Source organism: Otolemur garnettii, unplaced genomic scaffold, assembly GCF_000181295.1.
Source record: "Otolemur garnettii isolate 467f Iridium unplaced genomic scaffold, OtoGar3 scaffold00190, whole genome shotgun sequence".
Taxonomy (NCBI): Eukaryota; Metazoa; Chordata; class Mammalia; order Primates; family Galagidae; genus Otolemur; species Otolemur garnettii.
This window is the reverse complement of record NW_003852585.1, coordinates 2,183,149-2,208,881: the sequence shown is the minus strand read 5'-3', so window position 1 is coordinate 2,208,881 and position 25,733 is coordinate 2,183,149. Positions and strand designations below refer to the sequence as shown.

Genomic DNA, 25,733 nt, shown 5'->3' with positions numbered 1-25,733 from the left:
AAATTAGATATTTTAATATTATATCAGAGATTTCCTCCCAAAATAATATAGGGCAGAGATAGAGAAAGAAACAAGACTAACCACATGTAGATAATTATCGAAGCCAAGTTATAGGTACATAGGAGTTCACGTTTCTATTCCTGCTACTATTTATATGTCTAGAATTTTCAATAATTAAGGTTTTCAAATTAAAAATGTAACTGTATTGCCTTTACTAAGGGAAGATTAGTTGAATTCACAATACCAAGTTGTCTTTTATGTCTAGTGTACACTGAGATTTAGATATAGCCTAATTCATAAGACCTTAAAGAAACTTCCCTGAATACCTAAGAGAATTCAGAAAATCAGCCTATTTACCTCAGTTTCCTCTTTATCCCATCATTTAATGCTTATTTAAATTTCTCAGTCCTCAGTAAAGTACCAACAATGAGCTCTTGGGTATGTGAAGATTGCAGCCTCTGTTGTCCTTCCTACAGGCTTACAATATGGCATTCACCATTCATTTCTATGGTGTTATCTTTTCAGTTCTATAAAAGATCAGTCCTAATTTTTTTCATGCTTTCTGTGTTTGTTTTTCTCCAGTTCCCTACAGCTTTTGAATTCAATGAACGATTTTTGATTACAATTTTGGATCATCTGTATAGTTGCCGATTTGGTACTTTCTTATTCAACTGTGAATCTGCTCGAGAAAGACAGGTGAGTAAAAATGCCAATCATTTTTGTAAAGGCTCACCAAAATATACTAGTCTGCCACAAAATAAGAAGGATATGATAGCTCGTAAGAGATTAACTTTACCCTCAGGAAGTAGGAATAACTTTAAAGATATGCAAGGACTCCTAGAACTCCATAAAAATATTAGTAACGGAAATCTGTTAAAAGTCATAATCCTATAGCAGGGAAAATAAGAAAGGAAACACAGCAACAAGCATTTAGAAACTGAAATGCCAAGGGGTAAGTGGTAAATAAGGTAGCTTGAGAAAACTGAATCTCAAACTTGAAATGGAGGAGCTAAGAACGAGCCCACTTTGCATTTGAGGAACCCCAGCTAACTCAGGGATTCAACTCTACTAGGTATTTGTAGTGAAAGGAAAGAGAAGACAATGATAAAGAGAAGGGAAGCAAAGCTTGTTAATACGGAAAACTACCAAACCCCAAAGATAAATAATAAGAGAGAAAAAAATGAACAAAGGATATACAAAACCAGAAAACAATTGGAAAAAGGGCAGGAGGAGTAAGTGCTGACCTATCACTAATAACTTTGATTGTAAAAGGCATTAAATTTCCCCAATTAAAAATATAGACTGACTGAATGGATAATAAAATGTAAGACCCAATTATATCCTGCCTACAAGAAACACACTTTACATATAAAGAGACACAGAGACTGAAAATTAAAGGATAGAAAATGACATTCCATGGAAATGGAAACCAAAAGAAAGCAGGGGTAGTTATATCAGATAAAATCTACTTCAAGTCAAAAACTGTAAAAAGAGACAAGGCCATTACATAATAATAAGGGATCAAATCAGCAAGTTTAGGCCAAAAATCATGGGTACACATTATCATGGGTATGCATTATACACAGGAATGCACCATATTTTGTCATGTATGGTACATTCCTGTGTATGATGGGTAGCCATGATGTTTGGCCTAAACTCTCAGGAAAACTCTCCTTGAAGAATTGGCCAGCTCGTGGCCATGAGAGACCAATCCAGAGAGGACTATTATTCCCCTGGTAAATGTGCAAATCGTAGTATCCTCCTGCAGCTGCCCACTCTGGAAAGACTACCCCTTTCATCTGTCCCAGGAGCCCTTCCCTTCCTGCCATGTCAGATAGAGGCTTCAGCCAGCATGGCCACACATGTATGGGTAGGGGGAGTGGAAGTTCTGAAGCTGCTTGGCCTGTGGGCAGCCAGGCAGCTCCCTGGGGCTGCGTGGGGCTCCAGGTTCCCTCTATGCAACGGGCCCTCAGCTCACAGCCCACATAGCCACAGCCTGCCTCACCAGCCCCACCACTGCCCCCACCCCTCTTTTGTAGCTCTCAGCAGAGGCCACTTCAGCCCACTCCCGCTGAATCCCAGATCCTCATGGGAAACCCATGTGCCCACTGGGTCCAGGCAGGAGGGCACAGTGGCCCAGGAAACCCACTAATCTCCCCCATTCCTGACCCATACTACCTATGCATAATGTACATCTTTATTTTTCTTTATTTTTCCCTCAAAAATTTGGGCAACAATGTCCACGTTATACATGGAAAAAATATGGTAACAGGTTTAAATATATGTGCACCCAACACCAAAGCACCCAAATATATAAAGTAAATATTATTAGATTTAAAGCAAGAGATAGGCAGTAACACCCCACTTTGAGTAGTGGATAAAACATCCAGACAGAGGTGGCGCCTGTGGCTCAAGGGAGTAGGGTGCCGGCCCCATATGCCGGAGGTGATGGGTTCAAGCCCAGACCTGGCCAAAAACTGCAAAAAAAAAAAAAAAAATCCAGACAGAAAACCAAAAAAGAGACATCAGAGTTAAACCACACAGACCTATCAGACATTTATAGAACATTCCACCAAAAGCTACAGAATGCAAGTTCTTCTCATCAACACATGGTGCATAAGCCAGGATAAATCAGTTGTTAAGCCACAAAGTATGTATCAACAAATAAAAAAAAAAATTGAAAGTTTATCAAGTATTTTTTCTGACCACAATGGAATACAACTAGAAATCAGTAATGGCAATATTTGGAAACTATATAAATATATGGAAATTAAACAACATACTCCTAAACAACAAATGGGCCAAAAAAGAAATTTAGATAACAATTTAAAATTTCTTGAAACAAATGAAAAAAGAAACACAGCATACTAAAACCTATGGGATATAGCAAAAGCAGTTAAAGAGGGAAGTTTATAGCAATCAATGCTTACATCAAAAATGCAGTAAGAGCTCAAATGACTGAACATTTTACCTCAAGAAACTAAAACAAGTACAAACTAAACCCAAAGTTAGTATGAAGAAGGAAAAAAAGATAAGAGCAGAAATAAACTAAATAGAGACTGTTAACATACAAGTCAATGAGATAAAGAATTGGTTTTTAGAAAAGTTAAAATTGGAAAAATTAGCTAGGCTAATTTTTTTTTAAGATTCAGATAAATAAAATCAAATGAAAAAGGAGACATTACAACTGAAACTACAGAAATACAAAAGATTATAAGAGTATATGGACAATTATATGCCAACAACTTGGAACACCTAGAAGAAATGAATAAATTCCTGAACCCCTGCAACTTGCTAAAAGTGAATCATGAGTAAATAGAAAACCTGAACAGACCAATAATGAGTAATGAGATTGTATCAATAATAAAGTGATTCCCATCAAAGAGAAGACCAGAGCCGGATGTGTTGGCACACACCTCTAATCCCAGCTGAGATGGGAGTATTACTTGAGCCCAGGAATAACAGTCTGGCCCTTGGTCAACATAGCAAGATTCCATTTAAAAAAAAAAAAAAAAAAAAAAAAAACAGGACCTGATGGCTTCACAAATGAATTCTACCAAGCTTTTAAAGAAGAACTAATACCAATCCTCTTAAAACTCTTCTGAAACATTGAAGAGGAGGAAATTTTCCCGAACTCATTCTACCAGGCCAGCATCATCACCCTGATATTAAAACCAGACAAGGACAAAACAAAAAAAGAAGACTACAGGCCAGTATCCCTCATGAACATAGATGCAAAAATCCTCAATAAAGTACTAGCAAACCGAATCCAACACCACTTCAGAAAGATGATATGCCATGATCAAGTGAGATTTATATCAGGAATGCTAGGATGGTTCAGCATATCCAAATCAATAAATGTGATACATCAACAGAATGAAAAACAAAAACTATGTGATCATCTCAATAGATGCAGAAAAAGCCTTTAATAACATTCAGTATCTTTTCATGATGAAAACTCTCAATAAAGTGGGCATAGAAGGAACATACCTCAAAATAAAGGCCCCATAAGACAAACCCACAGCTAACATTGTACTAAATGGAAAAAGTTGAAAGCTTCTAACATCTGGAAAAAGACAGGGATGCCCACTTTCACGATTTCTATTTAGCATAGCAGTGAAAATTCTAGCTGGAGCAATTAAGCAAGAGAAAGAACATCCAAACTGGAAAGGAGAGGCAGTCAAATGATCTGTTTATAGCTAGGTGCGGTGGTTCACACCTGTAAACCTAGCACTCTGGGAGGCTGAGGTGGGTGGATCTCTTGAGCTCACGAGTTCAAGACCAGCCTGAGCCAGAGCAAAACCACATCTCTAAAAAATAGCCAGGCATTGTGGCAAACACCTATGGTCCCAGCTACTCGGGAGGCTGAGGCAAGAAGATCCCTTAAGCCCAAGAGTTTGAGGTTGCTGTGAGCTATGATGCCATGGCACTCTACCAAGGGCAACAAAGTGAGACTCTGTCTCAAAAAAAAATACCTGTTTATAGGTGATATCATATATATAGGAAACCCTAAAGACTCTACCAAAAATCTGAAAGAACTAATAAACATTCTGTAAAGTTGCAGAATACAAAATCAACATTCAAAAGCTGGTAGCATTTCTATACACCAGTAGTGAATTATTTGAAAAATCAAGAAAGTAATTCCATTTATAAAATAAAATAAAATACCTAGGAATAAATTTAACCAAGGAAGTGAAACATCTCTACATTAAAACTATGAAATACTGATGAAAAGTTGAAAAGTACTCAAATGGAGAGAGACTCTGTATTCATGGATTGGAAGAATTTAAAGTGTCCATACTACTCAAAGCAGTTTACAGATTCAAAACAGTCCCTATCACAGTACCAATGAAGTTCTTCACAGAAATACAAAAACAATCCTAAAATTCATGTGAAACCACAAGAGACCCTGAATAGCCAAGGCAATCTTGACCAAAAAGAACAAAGTTGGAGGTGTCAGACTACCTGACTTCAAAATATACTACAGATTGCTGTCGATATTTGGGCTCTTTTCCAGTTCCAAATGAAGTATAGAATTATTTTTTCTGGATGTGTGAAATACATCACTGTTATTTTGATAGGATTGTATTGAATCTATAAATCACTTTGGGTAGTATAGACCTTTTAACAGTATTGATTCTACTGATCCATGTGCATGATATGTTTTTTCCTTTTGTATCTTCTTCAATTTCTTTCTTCAATATTTCATAGTTCTTTGTAGAGATCTTTCATCTCCTTGGTAAAGCACATTTCTAAGTATTTTTTCTTTGTCACTGTTGTGAATGGTATTGAGTCTTTGATTTTTGATGCTCAACTTGACTATTATTGGTGTGTAGGAATGCTACTGATTTTTGTACATTGATTTTGTAACCTGAGACTTTGCTGAATTTATATATCAATTCTAGGAGTCTCTTGGTAGAATCTTTGGGGTTTTCTAGATATAAAATCATATTGTTAACAAAAAGCAATGGTTTTACCTTCTCTTTCCAGATTTGGATACCCTTAATTTCCTTCTCTTGCCTAATTGCTCTGGTAGGACTTCCAACACTATGTGGAATAGCAGTAGTGACAGTGGGCATCTTTGTCTTATTCCCATTCTTAGTGGGAATGCTTTCAACTTTTCCCATTCAGTATAATGTTGGCTGTTGGTTTGTCATATTCTTTTATAATTTTGAGATCTTTTTTTTCTAGGCCTGGTTTATTGAGGGTTTTTATCATGAAAGTGTGCTAAATTTTGTTGAATGCTTTTTCTGTATCTATTGAGATGATCATGATTGTTGTTATTGCTTCTGTTTATGTGGTAAATCACATTTGTCAATTTATGTATGATAAACCATCCTTGCACCCAAAGGGAACCAATCTGGAGACCTCACATTCCCAGACTTCAAACTATATTATAGAGCTGTAGTAGCCAAAACACCATGATATTGGCACAAAAATAAAGATAAAAGCCAATAGAAAAGAAGAGAAAACTCAGATATAAGACCAGCCACATATAGCCAACTCATCTTTGACAAAGCTGACAACAATATCCACTGGGGAATAGCATCCCTACTCAATAAACAGCACTGGGAAAATTGGACAGCCAAATGCAGAAGAAACAGGATCCATATCTCTTGTCACTCACAAAAATTAATTCAAGGTGGATAAATGCCTTAAATGTAAAGCATGAAACCATAAGAATTCTAGAAGAATATGTTGGGAAAACTCTTCTAGATATTGGCTGAGGCAAAGAATTTATGAAGAAGACCTCAATAGCGATTACAGCAACAATAAAAATACTGCATTTTGGCATGAATAATGTATGCTTTTTGCCCAAATTTTTAAGGGAAGAACTAGGACGTGCATTGTACATGAGTAGTACTAATTCTATATCTGTATAAATGTTTTTAATTCTTTTGTTTATGTTTATGCATTAGAGGTATGACTCTAGAAAGCAATAATGATATGTGTATGCAAAAATATAGAATTCAGTAATTGGTTTTGTAAACTTACAATGAACTTGCAACAAAAGCATTTTCAGTCAACAAAGAACAATGTGTTTCTCTTTATACACATTAAGCAGGAGCTAGCAATCTAGCTGATATTTTTACAAAAATTATTGAAAAATCCCTTGGAAAATGTCAAAATAGTTTTCATACACACTAAGCTTTAAGCTGACAGTTACTAAACATGCTAAAGAGCATCACAATAGAGCTTCCCAGAGACACTTTGGACCTTCTCCCACAGAAGTATCATCAACAGGAAAATGACCTTCCTCAGATGCCAAGACAGAAGAAGGCAATGCAAGGGGCCAGAGGTGGAGAAAGAGGGGGAGACCTGGATTCTGGAGCAGCATCAAACTGAGATCTCTGTTTCAACTGAGATGATATAAGAAGAGAATAAAGGGATTGTATGTGAAAAAGAATTGATGATTTCTCAGGGACACCTAAATGGTGCTTTAACTTTATGAACAGAGAAGGTTTGAGCATGAAGACAGAAGCAAAACTTGCCTCCAAACATCCAGCAGCCTATGAGAATAGTGTTTTGGAATTTCATGCTTATGTTATGAATCTTTGAAAGACTTACAACTCTGAGCTGTCCCAAATTGCCAATATGGATGAGGTCCTACTCACATTTGATGTGCCATCCAACAGAACTGTGGACATCAAAAGAGCAAAAACCATGGCTGTTAAAACTAGTAGGCATAAGAAAACACATTTCACTGTTGTTCCAGCCTGTTGTACAGATGGGATAAAGCTACCACCTATGAACATCTGAGAAAAACCTTTCCAAAAGGAAATATTCCAAGTGGAGTTATCCACATACATGAAAAAGGGTGGATGAATGAAGAAGGCATGAAAGTCTGGTTTAACAAAGTCTGGTCTGGAGGATTACTTAAGAAAATAGCTTTACTTGTCTTTGATCACTTCAAAGCTCAAGTTACACAAAGTGCAAAAGCAATCACAGCAGACTTGAAAACCCAACTTGCTGTGATACCTGGTGGGCTAACCAGCCAACTACAACCTCCTGATGTGTCACTAAATAAGCTGTTTAAGGCCCTAATGAAGAAATACGGGATATCGTGGGTGCAGTCAGCTGGTAATGATTTAACACCTGCAGGCAGAATCAAGAAAGCATCCATTTCCCGGGATTATGATTGGATCTTAAGATCATGGAACAGGGTCAGGAAGGAAGTGGTCATAAATAGTTTAAAAATCATGGCATCAGCAATGCTGTGGATTGAACTGAGGATGATGAAATTTACTAGGATAAAGAAGAAGATGATAATTTTGATATTGACAGTAACGGAGACCTCTTGGCCTTCTGTGATGCATAAATATTGTAAATTTGTTACCAGTGCATAAAATTTCTTATACTGTGTGCCTGTTTTTGTGTTTCATAATTGTTACATAAAATTTCTTGTACCATAATATGTTAAAAATAAATGCTAAAATTCATTTATAATATAAAAAAGTACCTAAATATAAACAAATAAATTTTAATTGAAGAATTAAAATGGAAGCTTTTTTTCCTGACAGTTTTGGGTCAGAAAATATGAGTGTGCATTATGCCTGGCAAAATACGTTAAATGAGTCTTGATTAAATTAAAAAGCTCCTGCACATCCAAGGAAATAATCAACAGAGCAAACAGACAACCTACAGAATAGTAAAAAATATTTGCAAACTATACATCTAATAAAGTGCTAATAACCTGAATGTTCAAAGAACTGAGGAAAAATCAACCCCATCAAAAGTGGGCAAAATACACGAACAGAAGCTTCTCAAAGGAAGATAGAGGAATGGCCAATAAATGTATGAAAAAAATGTTCAACATTAATAATCATTAGGGAAATGCAAATTAAAGCCACAATGAAATGTTACCTCTGTTAGAATGGCTTGTATTAAAAAGTCCAAAAACAATAGATGATGGTGTGGATGCAGAGAGAAAGGAACTCTTATATACTGTTGATGACACTGCAAATTAGTACCCCTCTATGGAAAACAGCATGGAGATACCTCAAAGAAGTCAAAGAAGACCTACCATTTGACCCAGTAATGACACTAGTGACTACCCAAAGGAAAATAAGTCACTTTATCAAAAAGACACTTGTACCCAAAAGTTTATTGCAGCACAATTGCAGAATTTACAATTGCAAAGATGTGGAATTAACCCAAGTGCCTATAAGTTCATGAGTAGATTAATAAAATGTGATATATGTACTACTCAGCTATGAAGAAGAATGACTTAGTGGCTTCTGCAACAATTTGATGGAACTGGAGACCATTATCCCAAGTGAAGTACCTCAAGAATCAAAAGACAAATACTATATGTACTCATTATTAAATTAGAATTAACCAATGAGGATACATGTGCATTGGAGGGAAGTGAAATTCAACCAAAATCGAGTTGGGGGAGTAAAAACCTACCTTGTAAGTACAACAAATTCTATCTGGGTGATGGGAACACTTATAACTATGCCTTAAGCATTATTATAAAAGCAATCCATGTCAGCAAAAATATTTTTGCCCCTATAATACTTTGAAATAAAAAAATACATACTATAGGATTATAGTAGCCAAAACAGCATGATACTGGCATAAAAGTACACAGACCAATGAAACAGGATAGAGAACGCAGAAACAAACCCATGCACTTACAACTGATTGTTAACAAAAGAACACACTTTTGGGGAAAAGGCAGTCCCTTCTGTTAATGGTTCCAAGAATACTAGATATCCATAGGCAAAAGAATGAAAGTGGACCCCTATTTCTCATGATATACAAAAACAAACTCAAGTGAATTAAAGACTTAAGTGTAAGATACACACTAAAAATAGTAGTAAAAGGAGGGGAAATGCTTTATGATGGTTTGGACAAAGATTTTTTAATAAGAATTGAAAAGTAGGCTCAGCGCCCATAGCTCAGTGAGTAGGGCACTGGCCACATACACCAAGGCTGGCAGGTTCAAGCCCAGCCTGGGCCTGCTAAACAACAACGACAAGTGCAATCAAAAATAGCTGGGTATTGTGGCGGGCACCTATAGCCCCAGCTACTTGGGAGGCTGAGGCAAGAGAAACACTTAAGCCCAAGATTTAGGGGTTGCTGTGAGCTGTGATGTCACAGCACTCTAAGGAGGGCAACGTACTGAGACTCTATCTCAAAAACAACAACAAAAAAAAAGAATTGAAAAGCACAAGCAACAAAAATACATACATGGAGTTCTGTCAAACTACAAAGCTTCTAAACAATGAAAGAAACAATAAAAGTGAAGAGACAACTTAGAGAAATAGGAGAATATATTTGCAAATGATGCCTCTGACAGGAACTCAACTCAAAAGCAATAATTCACTTAAAAAAATGGTCCAAGAATTTGAATAGACATTTCTCCAAAGAAAACAAATGGCCAACAGATACGTGAAAAAATGCTCATCACTAACAATCAGAGGAATTCACGTCAACACCACAACCAGATACGACCTCATCCTAATTCTCAAAAAGACAAAAAATAAATCCTGGCATGGATGTGGAAAAAAGGGAACATTTATGCACTGTTGATAGGATTGTAAATTGGTACATCCATTATTAAAAACAATATGGAAGTTGTCTTAGTCCATTTGTGTTACAGTATAGGAGTATGAGAGGCTGGATAATTTATAAAGAAAAAAGATTTGACTCACGGTTCTGCAGGCTGTACAAGAAGCATGGTGCCGGTATCTGCATCTGATGAGACCTTAGGCTGCTTCCACTCACGGTGAAAGGCAAAGAAAAGGGAGTCAGCATGTGCAGGGATCATCACATGGCTAGAGAGGAAGCAAGAAAGGAGTGGGAGCAGTGCTAGGCCCTTTTCAACAACCATCTCTCCCAGGAACTAATATAGTCAGAACTCACCCCTGCGAGACAGCATTAATCTATTCCTGAGGGATCCACAGCCATGACCCAAATACCTTCCATTAGACCCCTCCTCCAACACTGGGGATAAAATTTCAATGTGAGGTTTGGAGAAGACAACCCAAACCACAGCACAGAGTCCTTAAAAAATTAGAACAACCAGCAATTCTATTACTGGATATTTATTTAAATGAAAGTAAATCAGTATGTCAAAGAGATACTGTCACTCTCATGTTTGTTTATTTGCAATAACCAAGCTATGGCATCACCTAAATAAATGTCCATCAACAGAGAAATGCATAAGTAAATGTTGTGTGTATACACACACAGCCATAAAAAAGAATGAAACTTGTCATTTATAGCAATGTGGAGAACATTACGCTAAGTGAAATAAGCCAGGCACAGAAAGACAAATCCCACAGTATCCCACTTATGTTTGGGGTCTAAAGAAACTTGAACCTATAGTGACAGAGAAGAGGAGGATAGTTACTAGGGAGGGGAGAAGGAGAGATGTCATTTAGAAGGTACATACCTTTAGTTATAAGATAGGTTGTACAGCTGAGTAACCGTGGTTAATAATGTATACTTGAAATTTGCTAAGAGAATAGATCTCAAGTATTCTTATCACCCCCAGAAGGGAAACCATATGAGGTGATACACATATTAATGAACTTTATTATATTTCACAATTTATAATATATCAAAACATCATACATGCACCTTAAATATATACAATTTTTATTTGTCAATTATACCTCAAAGCCTGGGAAAAATATCAAACATTGTTGCTTCTGGGGAGAGAAGAAAGTTTTTTCTTTTCTTTTCTTTTTTTTTATAACTTTTTCAGACTATTTAACTTTTGAAACTATGTTCATGTATGAAAATAAAAACAAAATAACATGCATGCCAGGCACAGTTGCTCATGCCTATAATCCCACCACTTTGGGAGGCTGAAGCAGCAGGATTGCTTGAGGCCATGAGTTTGGGACCAGCCTGAGCAATGTAGGAAGACCTCATCTCTACAAAAAAAAAAATTTTAAAAATAACTGTCTGACTAGTTAATATATCACAATATAAGCATTCCAAATTGTATATAAAATCAGCACATTGTGCCCCCTATATGCATTAATGTATACATGATCTATATGTTTATGACTTAATAAAAAAATATTTAAAAAATAACTATCTGGGCATGCTGCTATACACCTGTCGTCCTAGCTTCTTGGGAGGCTGAGATGAAAGGATCACTTGACCCCAAGGTTGTGGTTGTACCACTGCACTACAATCTGGCCAACTGAGAGTGACCTTTCTCAAAAAAAATGCATACAAATACAAAGCAGTATGGATTTTGTCGTTTAAAAGGTACAATTAAAGTTGTAGGCAGATCCAAAAAAGGTAGAATTATGCTATCATTTTTATCTTCATGTTAATGAAATATATATGTTTAAGAAATTTCTTCATTTATTTTAGGATATTGTTTTTAAAAGGTTTCAGTTTTAGCTTATTGTTCTTTTCTTGAAGTTATTACTAGGAAGAGTTTCAAATTCCACTTTTGATCATTTTAAATCTTGTATTTTTCCCCTTAATTTATACCCAAAATTTGGTTAAAGCTATAATAAAAAACAACGAAAATATGAATATCTTTATGAGATGACAGATACCAGGTTGAAAAGTAAAGACTCAGTACAGTTCATTATCTAGATGTTTTCAAATGTCTAGCTGTTGATATGAGATAGATTAAACATCTGGATGGATGATTAAAATAACTTTATGTCCAGATGCCTACTGTCAAGTAGACACAGGTTAAGATTCTATAGTTCTAACAAACAGAAAAATTTAAAAAGTTGATGAGGTCTTATGATAATTTTTCTTTCCACTGAACTAAAAAGAGCATACCACCTGTCTATTCGTAAATGCTTTACCTAGCCAGAAATAGTCTTAGGTCAGTGAAATAGTCTTAGGTCAGTGGATTGCATTTAATGGTATAGCATCTTGCACCCCTGTCTTCCAGCAGAAATAGTGGCTCTCAAGATAGGCCATTATGTATGCAAATATCAGTAAGTGGCTGGCAAGGACTCACTGGCCCATGAGGCTTTTTGAGCTATTATAGGGATAATGCAAATGTATGATTCAAGTTGCTGCTGACCTATATTGCCACAGGCTGCAAAATGGCTTATGTATTTGTGTGTTTTGACTTTAGCTTTTTACTTTCTCTCTTTATAGAAAGTTACAGAAAGAACTGTTTCTTTATGGTCGCTGATAAACAGTAATAAAGAAAAATTCAAAAACCCCTTCTATACGAAAGAAATCAATCGAGTCTTATACCCAGTTGCCAGTATGCGTCACTTGGAACTCTGGGTGAATTACTACATCAGATGGAACCCCAGAATCAAGCAACAAGTAAGTGAAGTAGCACTGTTATGAATAATTCCTTCTGGGCCTAGATAATATTTTTTGGTATGGTTGTTTTTAATATTATAAGGAAAAAATAAGCTGAAAAACACTTGTCTTTAAATACAACTTTAGTTTAACATTGTTTTCTAATTACTAAAACATGTATTTTGATAAACTTAAATTCTTCTGCCAGTGTGAATGATAGAATTTTTTACTAAAATGTAAGCTGATCTAGAACTTTAGAAAATTTCTGGGTTTTCATAGCCAGGAATTTCTATTAATCCCTTCAAGTGGTTACACGTCATAGATACATCATTAGAAAATTCTTTGCATTGACTGGACTCAGATGATCCTATGAAGGTGAGAAAACATTTGCTACCGTCTGAGTCAGGTACATTCATGCAGTAGGTCAGTTAACATCGGAGGGCTTTTTTTTTCTGTGGGTCTTTTCATCTACAATAAAGAAAATTGATCTGTTAATGAATAGTCAATTCAGTTGGCAATTTATTGATCAAAGATGGCAACAATGATTTTTGCAGTGAAGGACTTCAAATTTTTTAAAGACACACTTGAGCATTTCATTCTCTTACCCTCAATCCACCCAAAATCAGAAGGAGAAGCAGCCTTTTTGGAAAGGCTTGGCAGTACCTCTGTTTATTGATCTATTCTAAACATTATAAATATTCAATATTTTTGATGGCTTTTTGTAAAGTTTCACACGTTTTCTTGTGGTTTGGGTGGTCAACTACCTGTTCTCAAAGTCTAGTCTTGCATAAGTACCAGCTTTCATCCCACCAAAAATAGGCTGGCTCCAAAAGGGCATCATGACTATGGTCTTTCTCTCAGATTGTTCCTTCCTCCCAGGTAGTTGGCCGCGTGTGAGGCTATATGTGCTCTTCTCCTTGGGGAAATGTCTGTTCCAAGCTGGCATCCTCATTTCAAGGTCTCTGCCACTTACATAAAAGGCTTTTTCAATTTGTTAACAGTTGAAATGTGTATTCGTTTGGAAAGGGACAGATTCTAGGGATTGGGAACATTTACTTGTTTAGTTTGAGATTTGAGAAGCACGTTGAGGGAATTGATTTAGCAGTAGTCCTGGTGTTTGGGATAGCAAGTAAAGAGGAAACAGGAATCCTTCCAGGGTTCTAACCACTTCTACAGAGGACATGACCCTTTTCAAATTAAAAAAAAAAATTTTGTAGATGAGCACCGTGTTTGCCCTATAAAATAAGCCCTTTCTTTATTTTTGTGGCTTAAAAAAAAAAAAAAACATTGACAGTTTCTGCACAGCTCCTGTAACCTCTTCTCACCCATCTGTACTTAGAGAAGTTCCTGACATTTGAAGACTCTAGAGCAGTGGTTCTCAACCTTCCTAATGCCATGACCCTTTAATACAGTTCCTGTGGGTCGTGACCCACAGGTTGAGAACTGCTGCTCTAGAGCAAGTTGTTTATGAATATATACAGGGAATAAAGATAATTGTGTGACAGATCAAGTTTGGGGCACATCAGTAGAACTATTATTCTCATAGACCTTAGCACAGTGGAATTGGACCAGATAGGACTGCTCATTCTGTGATAGAGGTTTATTATCATTGTACTTTGAGATAATAGTTTTGACTCAATAAAAAAAAATGACTTGTTCTTTCTATGTAGATTATCTGAATGTGAACTGTTCTACACACATCTTTATGTCCCTGGGCACTTGGTATTTTTATCTCCCAGATACTGAGTGTTCTCCTGTGTCAGGCACTGGAGGATACAGAACAGGCAGTGTCTGTCCACGAGGGGCTCCCAGGCTGGCAAGGGCAGCCAGGAACATAAACCAATGACTGTAATGCACAGGAATAAATTTGTAACAAAGGTATTAATTAATATACATTAGATTTTCTTGAAGATCTGTTTATGTGGAATATTATTTCATATATAAATAGATTAAAATCAAATCACATAGGACTTCTTAAAAGTGTGTTTAGCCACTTAAAAGTTAAATTATTATTCAGTTGTTTAACCCGGAATACAAACAATGACTGGGCACCTACAGTATTGGCAACACAGTAGTACACTAGCAATGTTGAAAGGCACAAAACAAGTTCCTCCTCAGAATGAGCTGTTAGCCTCCAAGAAGGCAAGATTATTGTGCTTTAAAAAATAAGAACGACTAACCCTTGCTATGACTTAAACGCTCAGAGTTTATGGAAAGACCAGTGTTTAACATTTGTGAGCTGTCAGTAAATAGATTTGATACTTCAGTATTAGGAATTACTCATGCCAAAAGCAAGAGTATAGACTAATCACATGATAAACCTGAGTAGGAAATCCACCTGCCGGCGAGCCTCACACTGTACTTTGGGAACCACGTTGGATGTATTGAAATCTTGCACAGTGGGAATTAAAGGATGTGAATGAAGACAGATGCTAAAGGCTGACCTGCATGATATTTGAGTCTTTTCCAATAGATGAGTCAGTAGGGATATGAATATGAAAATTGTTTGAAGCCTATAATACTTCAGTAACTAGCTGATTGCCTGTCTTCCATGCCTTGCTAAGCTGGTACATATTTTAGTTTAGAAGTGATTTCCCAAGTGATAAGTTAAGGTATGACATTACAGCTACTTGACTTTGTTTCGTTTCTCATTATGTTGTCTCATTATGTTGTACTCTATCAGAAGTGGACTCATCTCTTATATCCTCTGAGTCATGTGTCTGTCAGTAGGCCAATGACTTCTATGCATTTATACCCTTCCTTAACTAAATGATCTTTTGATTCTTAATATTTTCTCTGTTTACTCTGTTAGGTTTTCTAATTACATAGTCATGCCATTGGCAAAAAATGATTGTTACCCATGATTCTTTTTCCTGTCTACTTGGCACATGCCAATTCTATATTCAAACGGATTCTAAATTCTAAACTCTCAAATCCTTTTCATGTGAAAAGGGAAGCTTTAAAGATAGCCAGGACAATTCTGGAGAATACCAAGGAAGAACTGGCCCTGGTGTATACTAAGATATATTCGACCAGAATAGAGCCTAGAAACAAACCCACGCAGACATGGAGGTGTGCAATAGTGCAAAAGCAGCATTGTAACACACTAGGAAAAGAGGAGACCATTCGATGGATGACGCTGGGACTGCAGATAAAACTTCACATGTCCCAACATAACTCCTGATGTTTCCCCCCAAACTACCATCTCTTGCCAGCTTCCCCATTTCAGTTCATGGCAACCCCATCTCATTTGCTCTGCCCAAGAGCCTTGGAGTCCTTGACTCCCTTTCTCTCCCACACCCCACAATTAATCTGTAGGGAGAGCCTGTTGGGCTCTGTCTTCAAAACATACAAAGTCCAAACACTTCTCTGTAAGTCCCACCCCCATCCCAGGGTGGGCTGCCTGCCCTCTCCCTTGGGTGACAGGAGCCTTCTAGCTGGAGTCCTCCATGCTACCCCCTTGCTTCTTTCTAGTCTCTTCTCAGCATGACATCCAAAGCCATCCTTGTAAAGCAGATCTTGCCACTCTGTTACTCAGAACTAGCCAGGTAGCTGCTTACCCCACCCAGAGTCAAGGCTCAAGTGCTTATGATGGCCTCTGAAGCCTCATGTGACCCCTACCCCTTATCTCTCTAAGTGCCGGACCTCCTCACCAACTCTCACACATTCTGCTTTGCACACACAGGCCTCTCTGATCTTCCTCAGACACTCCACTATCCACTCGGCACCCTCCCTCTCCCTCAAGCCTTTCCTCAGAAGTCACCTGTTAAGTGTGGCTCACCCTGACCACATAGTTTAGAGTGTAACCCTCTGACCTTGCTATTCCCTTCCATAGTATTGAGCACCTTGGAACGTTCTGTAGAACTCACGAGATCATTGTTTGTTCTTTGTCTATCTCCCCCTGCTGGGGGATAAAGGCCATGAAAATCAGTATTTGGGCCCTTTTTGTTCAATAATGGATCTTCAGCACCTAGAACAGTATCTGGCCCTCGGTCCAATTTATAAAGAGAAAAATGGGCCAAGGATATTAACAAACGGTGCACAGCACTACTGGATGTTAGGTGTTCTACCAAGCATTCCTGAAAAGCTTCATAGTGTCAACATACACTACAAGTAACAGTGTTTATGGGAAGAGTAGAATCAGGAGACCTGCGAATGTAGGGACCTTTGTAATCCCAGTGCTAACGAAAGCAGCAATGCCAGTAGAAACGCAGGCATGGTTACACCTCTACTGCAGTTGGACCTGGCTTTTAGCTGACTGACTCCTCGGCAGCCTCTAGTGGGTAGAATTCCCACTCCCCATGTTCCCCCCCATAAAAAGACATTTCCACCTGGAACTTGTGAATGAATGTGACCTTCTTTTTTTAGAAAAAAGGCCTTTGTAGTTGTAATTAAGTTTAGGATCTCAAGATGAGCTCATCCCAGATTTCAGGCAGGTGGGCACTAAATCCAATGACAGGTAAATAAATATGGGCACATTGGGCACTAAATCCAGTGACAGATGTCTTCATAAGAGAGAGAAGGATAAGACTTGCGTCCCAGGCTCAGGGGAGAACACTATGTGAAGACAGAGGTCAGAAGTGATGCTGCCACAAACCAAGGAAGCCATCAGAAGCGGGAGGAAGCAAGAACATCCTCCCCTGGAGCCTTCAGACTGTGTGTGGCTCTGCTGACACCCTGATTTGGGACTTCTGATCTGTAAAAACAGGAGGAAATGAATTTCTGTTGTTTTAAGCCCCCCAGTTCATGTTAGCTTATTCCAACAGCTGCAGAAATTATGCTGCCTCTGCTGGGTTGCACGTCCTGGAGGGTGTCTGATTCCAATGATAACATTCTCCTTAGCATCAAGAATCAGATCCCATCTCTTTCATCAACACATCGTCTTCACAGCTTCCTTGTTGGTGCCCACAACTTCGACAAATTGCTAACGCAGTAGGAAACAGGACAGTTCTGGAAGCCACTGTGTGCGCTAAAGGAAGGCGCTTCTGTAGACATTTTTCTGTTTTTCTCTTAAGGTCTTCATATACCCTGATCACTTAAAGCGTAAACTTTTTTGTAGGACTGTTCTGTTGTGTGTGTGGACCTGGATGGTGAGGATGTAAGTGTACGCATATGTACAGATGCATTGAGCTAGATGCTGAGATTTGTGCACTGTGATTAATATCTCAGTGCAAAGGTGAAAAAATGAACAGGCTGGGGAGAATCACCTTCTGCTCCAGCCTTTTACATTTTTATTAATATCAATCAATGACTATTTGTTCATCAAAGAAATGAGCATTGTAGCAAAACAGAATGTATAACTCCATGCTCACAATGACGCTGTGAAGTGCATGCCGTTGTTAGTCCCATTTTACACTTTGGGAGATGGAGGCCCACTCCCAGTTATGCAGCTGTAAGAGGCAGACTCAGAATTCACAGCCAGGCCAGAGGGTAGCAGAACTGCTGCTCTCAGCCATGTGTTAAGATGGACAATAATCATATGAAACCACGTTCCAGCTGGCCAATGCAAACTGAAAATTACCATAACATACCATGATATGTCCTCAAATTGGAAAAAAACCTCAGAATCTTATGCTCCTAAATGCTGATGAGGACACAACGTAAGGTGTCATCACCACATCCCACAGCAACTTGGCAGTATCTAGTGAAGTTGAAGAGACCATTCTGTACGTCTCAGTGATTCCACCCCTAGGAAAATTCCTTAGAGCGTCACGCACTTATGTGCACAAGGGAACGTGTACGAGGATACTTGGTACAGCGTTGCATCTACTACTGAGGAGCTCTGGAAGTCACAGTCATCAGTGTCAGACTGAATGGACAGCCTATGGTACATCCCTTCAGTGAGACTCAACAAGGATCAAATCCAAAACCCATGGATAGCATTGGGTCAAAGCATTTTGATAAATACAGAATGGTACTAGTGATGTAAACTTTGACAAAATATAAAGTAATGATGTTTTTTGTTTCTGCACACTCACTTATAGGAAAAGTGTCACACATCTGTACAGTAAGGAAAACCACATGCTAACTTGAGAAAAGTCCTTCAGAGGAAAGGAGGAAGGATGCTGGGCCTGGGACAGGCAGCTCAGGAGGCTGGAACTGTGTCTCCATGCATTAAACTTTTAAAAGATGGTGACACATACAAAGAAATGTGCACATTCTTTATTTCTTGGTGGTGATTTAGTACTCTGGGTACTTTTCTGTATGCATCATTGACACGCTGGTTAAGGAACGGATGTATTATGTTAAACCTTGATGAAAGGCTTTATTCAGAAAGCAGCAGTTACTGCAGATGTGTGGGGCAGATGAGGTCTGTGGCATAGAGTATAACCCATGTCCATGGTTCTCTCCAGCAGCCGAATCCCGTGGAGCAGCGCTACATGGAGCTCTTGGCCTTGCGCGATGAATACATAAAGCGTCTGGAGGAATTGCAGCTCGCCAACTCCGCCAAGCTTCCTGACCCCCCAACTTCACCCTCTAGTTCTTCCCAAATGGTGCCCCATGTGCAAACTCACTTCTGAGGGGAGCCTTGGCACTTTCTTCCTCTAAATAAAAGAAATAGTTGACTTTTATTTTGGGCATCTGTGTAAAGTAGATTAAAATATTTGCCTCCGTGTAGAACTTGAACTAATATAATCTAAAACTCTTGAATATGTGCCTTCTAGAATCTGTATTACAAGAAAACTACAGTGTCCACACGGCAATCAGGAGAAAGGAGCCAACAAGAGGTTTTGGGAAGTCCTGACACCCTTGAAAAAGCAGCTTTGAAAGATAAGATTTAAATTGCATTTACCCCTAGAGAAATACTATGTATACGATATGTATTTTGTGGGCTTAATTGAAACATTACTGTACATTGGAAGGGGAAAATATGTTTGGGAGATGGATGTTCCCCAAGCTGCTTAGTGGTTGCTTTGGATGATGTAAAATGAGTCCAAATGTGAACAATGAGTTCCTGCCAAAACCAAATTGAGCTCTGCTTCCTAGGCGTTACCCAAAAGCAAGGTGTTAAAATAATTGCCAAGTCTGATACCATCGTAAGTGGTGACTTAAGTAGAAATAGCTGTGGGGATGAGGTTTTCATTAGTTGGAAATATAAAATGTTTTCCCCTAATTTGCAAGAGAAGCTTATTTTTATATTAAAAATCTAACTAATGGGGCCCAGTTAAATATGATTTGATTTTTTTTGTTAACTACCAGTTCTATTTTCTAAATTGTTTCATGAGCTTGCCTAAAATTCTGAGTCACTTTCAGGGGGTGGCACTGTTCGAGGATGAGAGGTGCATTTTGCTGCTTAGGTGAATGTTTTTGCAAATGTTGCTCTAGTCAATCCAGCCTATTTGCCAAAATGTAGTTATGCATCTTGGATGCATGAGCTATTGCTAGAGTATCATTCTTTGAAACAAATGCCCCAGGTGTACATTTGCTGAGTGTATTCTTGAAAGTACTGCTTATGAATTTCAATTTAAATGGTGTTGGGTTCTCTTCCCCACCCCCAAGCGTGCATAAAAACTGGTTCTGCAGATTTTTACTTGAAGTACTGGGCAGTATGCTTTTTCAGGTTGTTTTGTTTTGTAGTATAAAGCAAAATTTTAAATGCACAGTTCTATTTGCTATCTGAACTAATTCATTTAGTGAGTATATTTGTAAAAGCTAAGGCTAGAGTTAAAACAATTAATGTGTTTTACAGTGATTTGTAAAGGATTATTTATAGCTAATATGGTTTTGTTTTCAATGAATTAAGAGATTAAATATATCTTTGTAAATTATTTTATGTCATAGCTTAATTGATCTACCGAATAAGACATCTCAAATACAATAGTATAATGTATGAATTTTGTAAGTATAAGAAATTTTATTAGACATTCTCTTGCTTTTTGTAAATGCTGTAAATATTTCCTAAATTAACCAAGTGTCACTCCATTAAAAAAGAAGCTAATGCTAATGGCTTAAAGGATTTTGTGAAATTTCATGAAAACTTTTTCATGGCAATAATGACTAAAGAGTGCTGTAATAAATATCTTAACTAAAACCTAGTATTATTTTCAGGTATCTAACTGTGTATGTGTTGGAAATGTGCATGACACCCATCCTACTTTCTTTTCCTGGGTCCACTTCACATGCTTTTTATCTTACTGGCAACCTTGTAGGTCTCTCTCAAAATTCCAGCAATATTGGGCATTTCAGTGCATAAACAGTGGAGATTTTAAGAGTCATAAATGTCTATAAAGATAGCTTTTGCAAAAAGTACTGAAGTGAATAGATGTAAAACTTTAGGCTCTGAATGGAGAACATGGCAGTTGATAGTAGGGGAAGGTATACTGATTAAAGTAAGCCATATTTGCTATCTCATTAGGTAAGAATTTTTAAATATTTTTAAGTTAGGATGCTTGTATTCTTCATATACTGTAGACAGTTGGAAATTTTGTTGTTTATATATCTGCATCCTGGGAATGCTAAATAGAGGGCAGTAAGCTACAATTGCCCCTTTTCTCAAGGTAAAATAGGACTCTCAAAAGAGTGAGCGTATCTTTTTAAGCCATGAGTCTTTCAAATGCTTTGCAAAGTTCTTACTCAGACGTTGCTGCATTTAACGCTCACTACAACCTCCTAGGTGATATTCTATTATCCCCATCTTCAACTAGGACAATCTCTTTGCTATAGCGTTTCACTGACATGTCCCAAGTCCCACGGCATCAAAATAAATTCATACTGATATTAAGCTGAAGTCTCTCCTTAAGTCACACTGAATGGCCTTAGTTCTGTCTTTTGGGATGAAATAGAATAACCTCTGTCCCTGGGACAATCCTTCAAACAATTTGACACCATAATTATGGTGATATAACAGGTTTTTTTTCTAAATCTAGTCATAGCATTCCCTGATCTGTCTTGGATAATGCAGCAAAGCTTATCCTTTTGCTTTACTGAAAGGAATGATACTCAGAAGTTTCAAAATAAGCTGACTAGTATTTCATCACTTGCAGCCATTTCCATATAAGGCAGGTTTGTAGGGTCACACAATTGTCGTGGCATTTGGAGACATTAGGCAAAAGCAGGACTAGATAAAGAGAAAATTCTTAAAACGTAGGAATTTATTACAGAGTGGACACACCACACCTGTGACTGTTGGCGGTCATAGCCATTGATGGCCGTGAAAGCAAAAGCAGGGAACACCTGAGAGAAGTAAGGAATGCAACCAGTGTGCAACCCGCAATCAAGAATGAATACTGTCGGCACATCTGTGAAATGTGCTCTACGGCTGAAGTAGACTTCATCCACATTTTTTTTAGATTCACAGGATCACTAAAAGCATGAAGCTGAATACCAATATTTGAAATAGTCTGATATGGCAACATTTATTGGTACATTTATACCTTAGTTAAGGAATTGTTAGCAAGGTCTTTTGTATTAAACATATTTGCAAAACAAAGTATCCTCAATTCCTATGAGGCTTAGATTCAAATATGGATGATTCCTTATTTTCAATAATTTATATGTCCAACATAGAATAGCTCAACACTAAGACACAGCCATTAAGGTTTTGCACATCATTTCTCTAGTAGCTTTTGAGAACATGCTCATTCACTTACAGTGGTTCTGAAATTGTTTCTCAGTGACTTCCACATAAATTATTTAAAAAGTTTTTCACCTCATTTCACCAGCTCTATATCACAAACTTGTATTAAAACTCTGGATAGGATGTGTGGAAACCCTGGTTCCCATCTGGGCTTGGCACTGACTCATGGCCCTGTTTTCTAGCCAGAAGGTGTTAGGTGACATCCTCCCAGATCCAGACATGCTGCAGGTCCAGAGGAGGCTTTGGTCTCCATCTGCTCAATGAAGGGCTTCACGTTCTCGAAGTTTCCTTACAACTCAAACACAGTCATTCTCAGAAATGCATAGCTTGTGTAAAGTGAGATGGAAAGATTTATTGTTTAATTTTTAAAAATTTATAGTTGATGTAGTTGTACATATTTATGGGGCATAAGATATTTCAGTGCATGTATATAAGGCAGGCACAGAAAGATAAACATCCCATGATATTACTCATATGGAATCTAAAAATGTTGATTTCATAGAAGTAGAGAGTAGAATAGTTACCAGAGGTCAGGGAGGAAAGATGGGAAGGGGAGACCGTGAGGAGTTGGTCAATGGGTAGAAAGTTATAGTAAGTTTTGATGTTCTCAAAACTGCATTTTAATCACTTGTGCATGTACTGTCTTCATAGCACAAAATGGCATTTGCCTCATTTATGAGTTTCCCCTTTCTGCTGTAATAAATCACCAATTTAGTTGTGAATTACTATCTTACAACATACTTGATATCCTAATGTTCTGGGGGTCAAAAGTTTGAAGTGAGGGGCAGTGCCTGTGGCTCAAAGGAGTAGGGCACCGGCCCCATATGCTGGAGGTGGCGGGTTCAAACCCAGCCCCAGCCAAAAACTGCAAAAAAAAAAAATTTTTTTTTGAAATGGATCTCACTGGAGGTATTGGCAAGGCCACTGCCCTTCTGGAAGCTCTAGAAGAGAATTCTCTTCCTGGCCTTTTCCAGCTTTTAGTGGCCACCTGCATTTCTTCATCTGTGATTCCTTCCTCCATCTCTAAAGCCAAGCAGCATAACATCTTCAAATCTCTGACTCTCTTTTTGTCTCCCTCTTTGACACTAAAAGACTCCTGTGATTGCGTTGGGCTCTTCTTAACCCAGGATAATCTACCCACCTCAGGGTCAGCTAATTAGCACCCTTTATTCCATCTGCTACCTTACTTTCCCCTTTGCTTGTAATACATTCGCAGATTCTGGGGATTGGACTGTGGATATCTATGGCAGGGGGCATTATGCTGCCTCCCACCCCCAGTTTCTTTAGCTTTGCATGGTAGAGAAGTCTGCAAGGTGGGAAGTCACACACTGATGGGTTCTCCCATTACAAGCTGTACAATTAGTTAAGTGACCAGTTCAATTCATTTGTTACATCTCAGATAAAATTTAAACTTAGAGTTGCCTTCAATTCTACTCCCTATTTTTATTCTTCTACTCAAAGCCAGACCATGTACTTCAACTACCTTGGTCTCTAAATGGAAAACGGGGACCTGTTCATTGGAGGCATACATGCCAAACACTGCTATGTAATCTCCCCACAAGCTTATACAACTGATAATTATTTTCCACTTATTTTATAAATGAGACTAAGGTCCAGATCTAAAGGTGATTTTTTTCCTTTCAAAATCACTTCAACAAATACTGTCACTCTGACCCAGACCTGTACCAGCTGTTGGGGAAGCACAAATAAGGACAGCAGTAGCCTCCTTAGAAGGAGCAGCTGGCCTAGTGGGAAGATAGTCCAGTTAACCAGTAATTTCCATGCAGGATGCTTCCTGCTATGATATCAAGAAATGGAGAGCTTCTGGGCCCTCCCAAGGGATCAGGGGAACTTTGGGCGAATATCGTCAAAACTAAGTCTTAAAAGTTAAGTAGGCATGCAAGTCTGGTTTAATGTATGCAAATGAATGTGATATATCACAATAACAGAATGAAAGATAAAAACCATACAATCACCTCTATGCAGAAAGAGCATTTGCAAAGTTCTACTTTTTCTTTTTTTTTTTTTGAGACAAGTTGTCATTCTGTCACTCAGTGCAATGGCACAATCATAGCTCACAGCACACTCCTGGAATCAAGCAATCCTCTTGCCTCAGTCTCCCAAGTAGCTGGGACTATAGGTGCATGACACCATGCCTGGATAATTTTTGTAGAGACAGGTCTAGCTATCTTACCCAAGGCCAGTCTTGAACTCCTGCCCTATTAAAGTTCTGGGATTATACTTGTGAGCCACCATGTGCAACTCAACATTATTTTTCTCAACCATTCAAGTAGAGAAGGAAATTTCCTCAACATAGTAAGGGCCATTTATGGAAAACCCACAGCTAACATCATAATCAATGGGAAAAACCAGAATGCTTTTCCTTTAAGATATGATGCAAGAGAAGGACGCCTACTCTCGCTACCTCTAGTCAATGTAGTACTAGAAGTATCAGCAAGACCAATTAGACAAGAAAAATAAATAAAAGACATATTGATCAAAGGGAAAAAGGAAAATTATTTGGAGATGACACTATCCTATACGTAGGAAACCCTTAAGATGACAAAGAGACTATTAGAACTAAAAAATGAATTCAGTAAAGTTGTAGGATACAAAGTCAACATACAAAAATCATTTACATTTCTGAACACAGCCTATCCAGAAAAGAAATCAAGAAAGCAGTTCTATTTCTAACAGCATTGAAAAGAATAAAATACTTAGGAATAAAGTTAGCCAAGGAAATGAAAGATATGTACAGTGAAAACTATAGAAGTCAAGTGAAAGAAATTGAAGAAAACACAAAGAAATAGATTGGAAGAAATAATATTGCTAAACATGCTCATACTACCCAAAGAAATTCACAAATTCAAAGCAACCTTTATGAAAATTCCAAAAATTCCAATGACATTCTTTAAAAATAAAAAAAATCTAAAATATGTATGTAACCATAAAAGACCCAGAATAGCCAAAGCCATTCTGAGAAAGAACCACTTTCTGATTTAAAATGATAAAGCTATAGTAGCCAAAACACCGTGGTACTGGCACAAGGACAGATAAATAGGCCAATGGAATAGAATAGAAAGCCTGGAAATAAATTCAGTCAACTAGTTTTCAACAAGGGTACCAAGAGGGCACAATGGGAAAAGGAAAGTTTCCTCAATATATGGTGCTGGGAAAACTGGATTTCTAGATGCAAAAGAATGAAATGGAATCCCTACATGACATAGAAAACATGACTTAAAACGGATAGAAGGCATAAACCAGGAGTCCTCAAACTTTTTAAACAGGGGCCAGTTCCCTGTCCCTCAGACCATTGGAGGGCCGGACTGCGGGCCCTGGGATGAGTCGGCTGCTAAGCAGGACAGGCAGTGGCGGCAAAAACACCCGGCGGGCCAGATAAATGTCC

At 37.9% G+C, this 25,733-nt stretch overlaps 1 protein-coding gene across 2 annotated transcripts in view; it reads left to right on the top strand.

The window, feature by feature from the left end:
- The window catches only part of MTM1 (myotubularin 1), an 85,135-nt gene extending 64,349 nt beyond the window's left edge, over positions 1-20,786 (top strand). Inside the window, exons 12-14 of one of the 2 annotated variants that reach the window (XM_023507581.1) lie at positions 583-696; positions 12,595-12,771; positions 19,104-20,786. In XM_023507581.1, the coding sequence (XP_023363349.1) occupies positions 583-696; positions 12,595-12,771; positions 19,104-19,271 (459 nt within the window). In that variant the 3' untranslated portion in view covers positions 19,272-20,786. The remainder of the gene's footprint in view (positions 1-582; positions 697-12,594; positions 12,772-19,103) is intronic. The other variant, XM_023507582.1, reaches the window with a different exon arrangement.
- Positions 20,787-25,733: the final 4,947 nt, after the last annotated feature.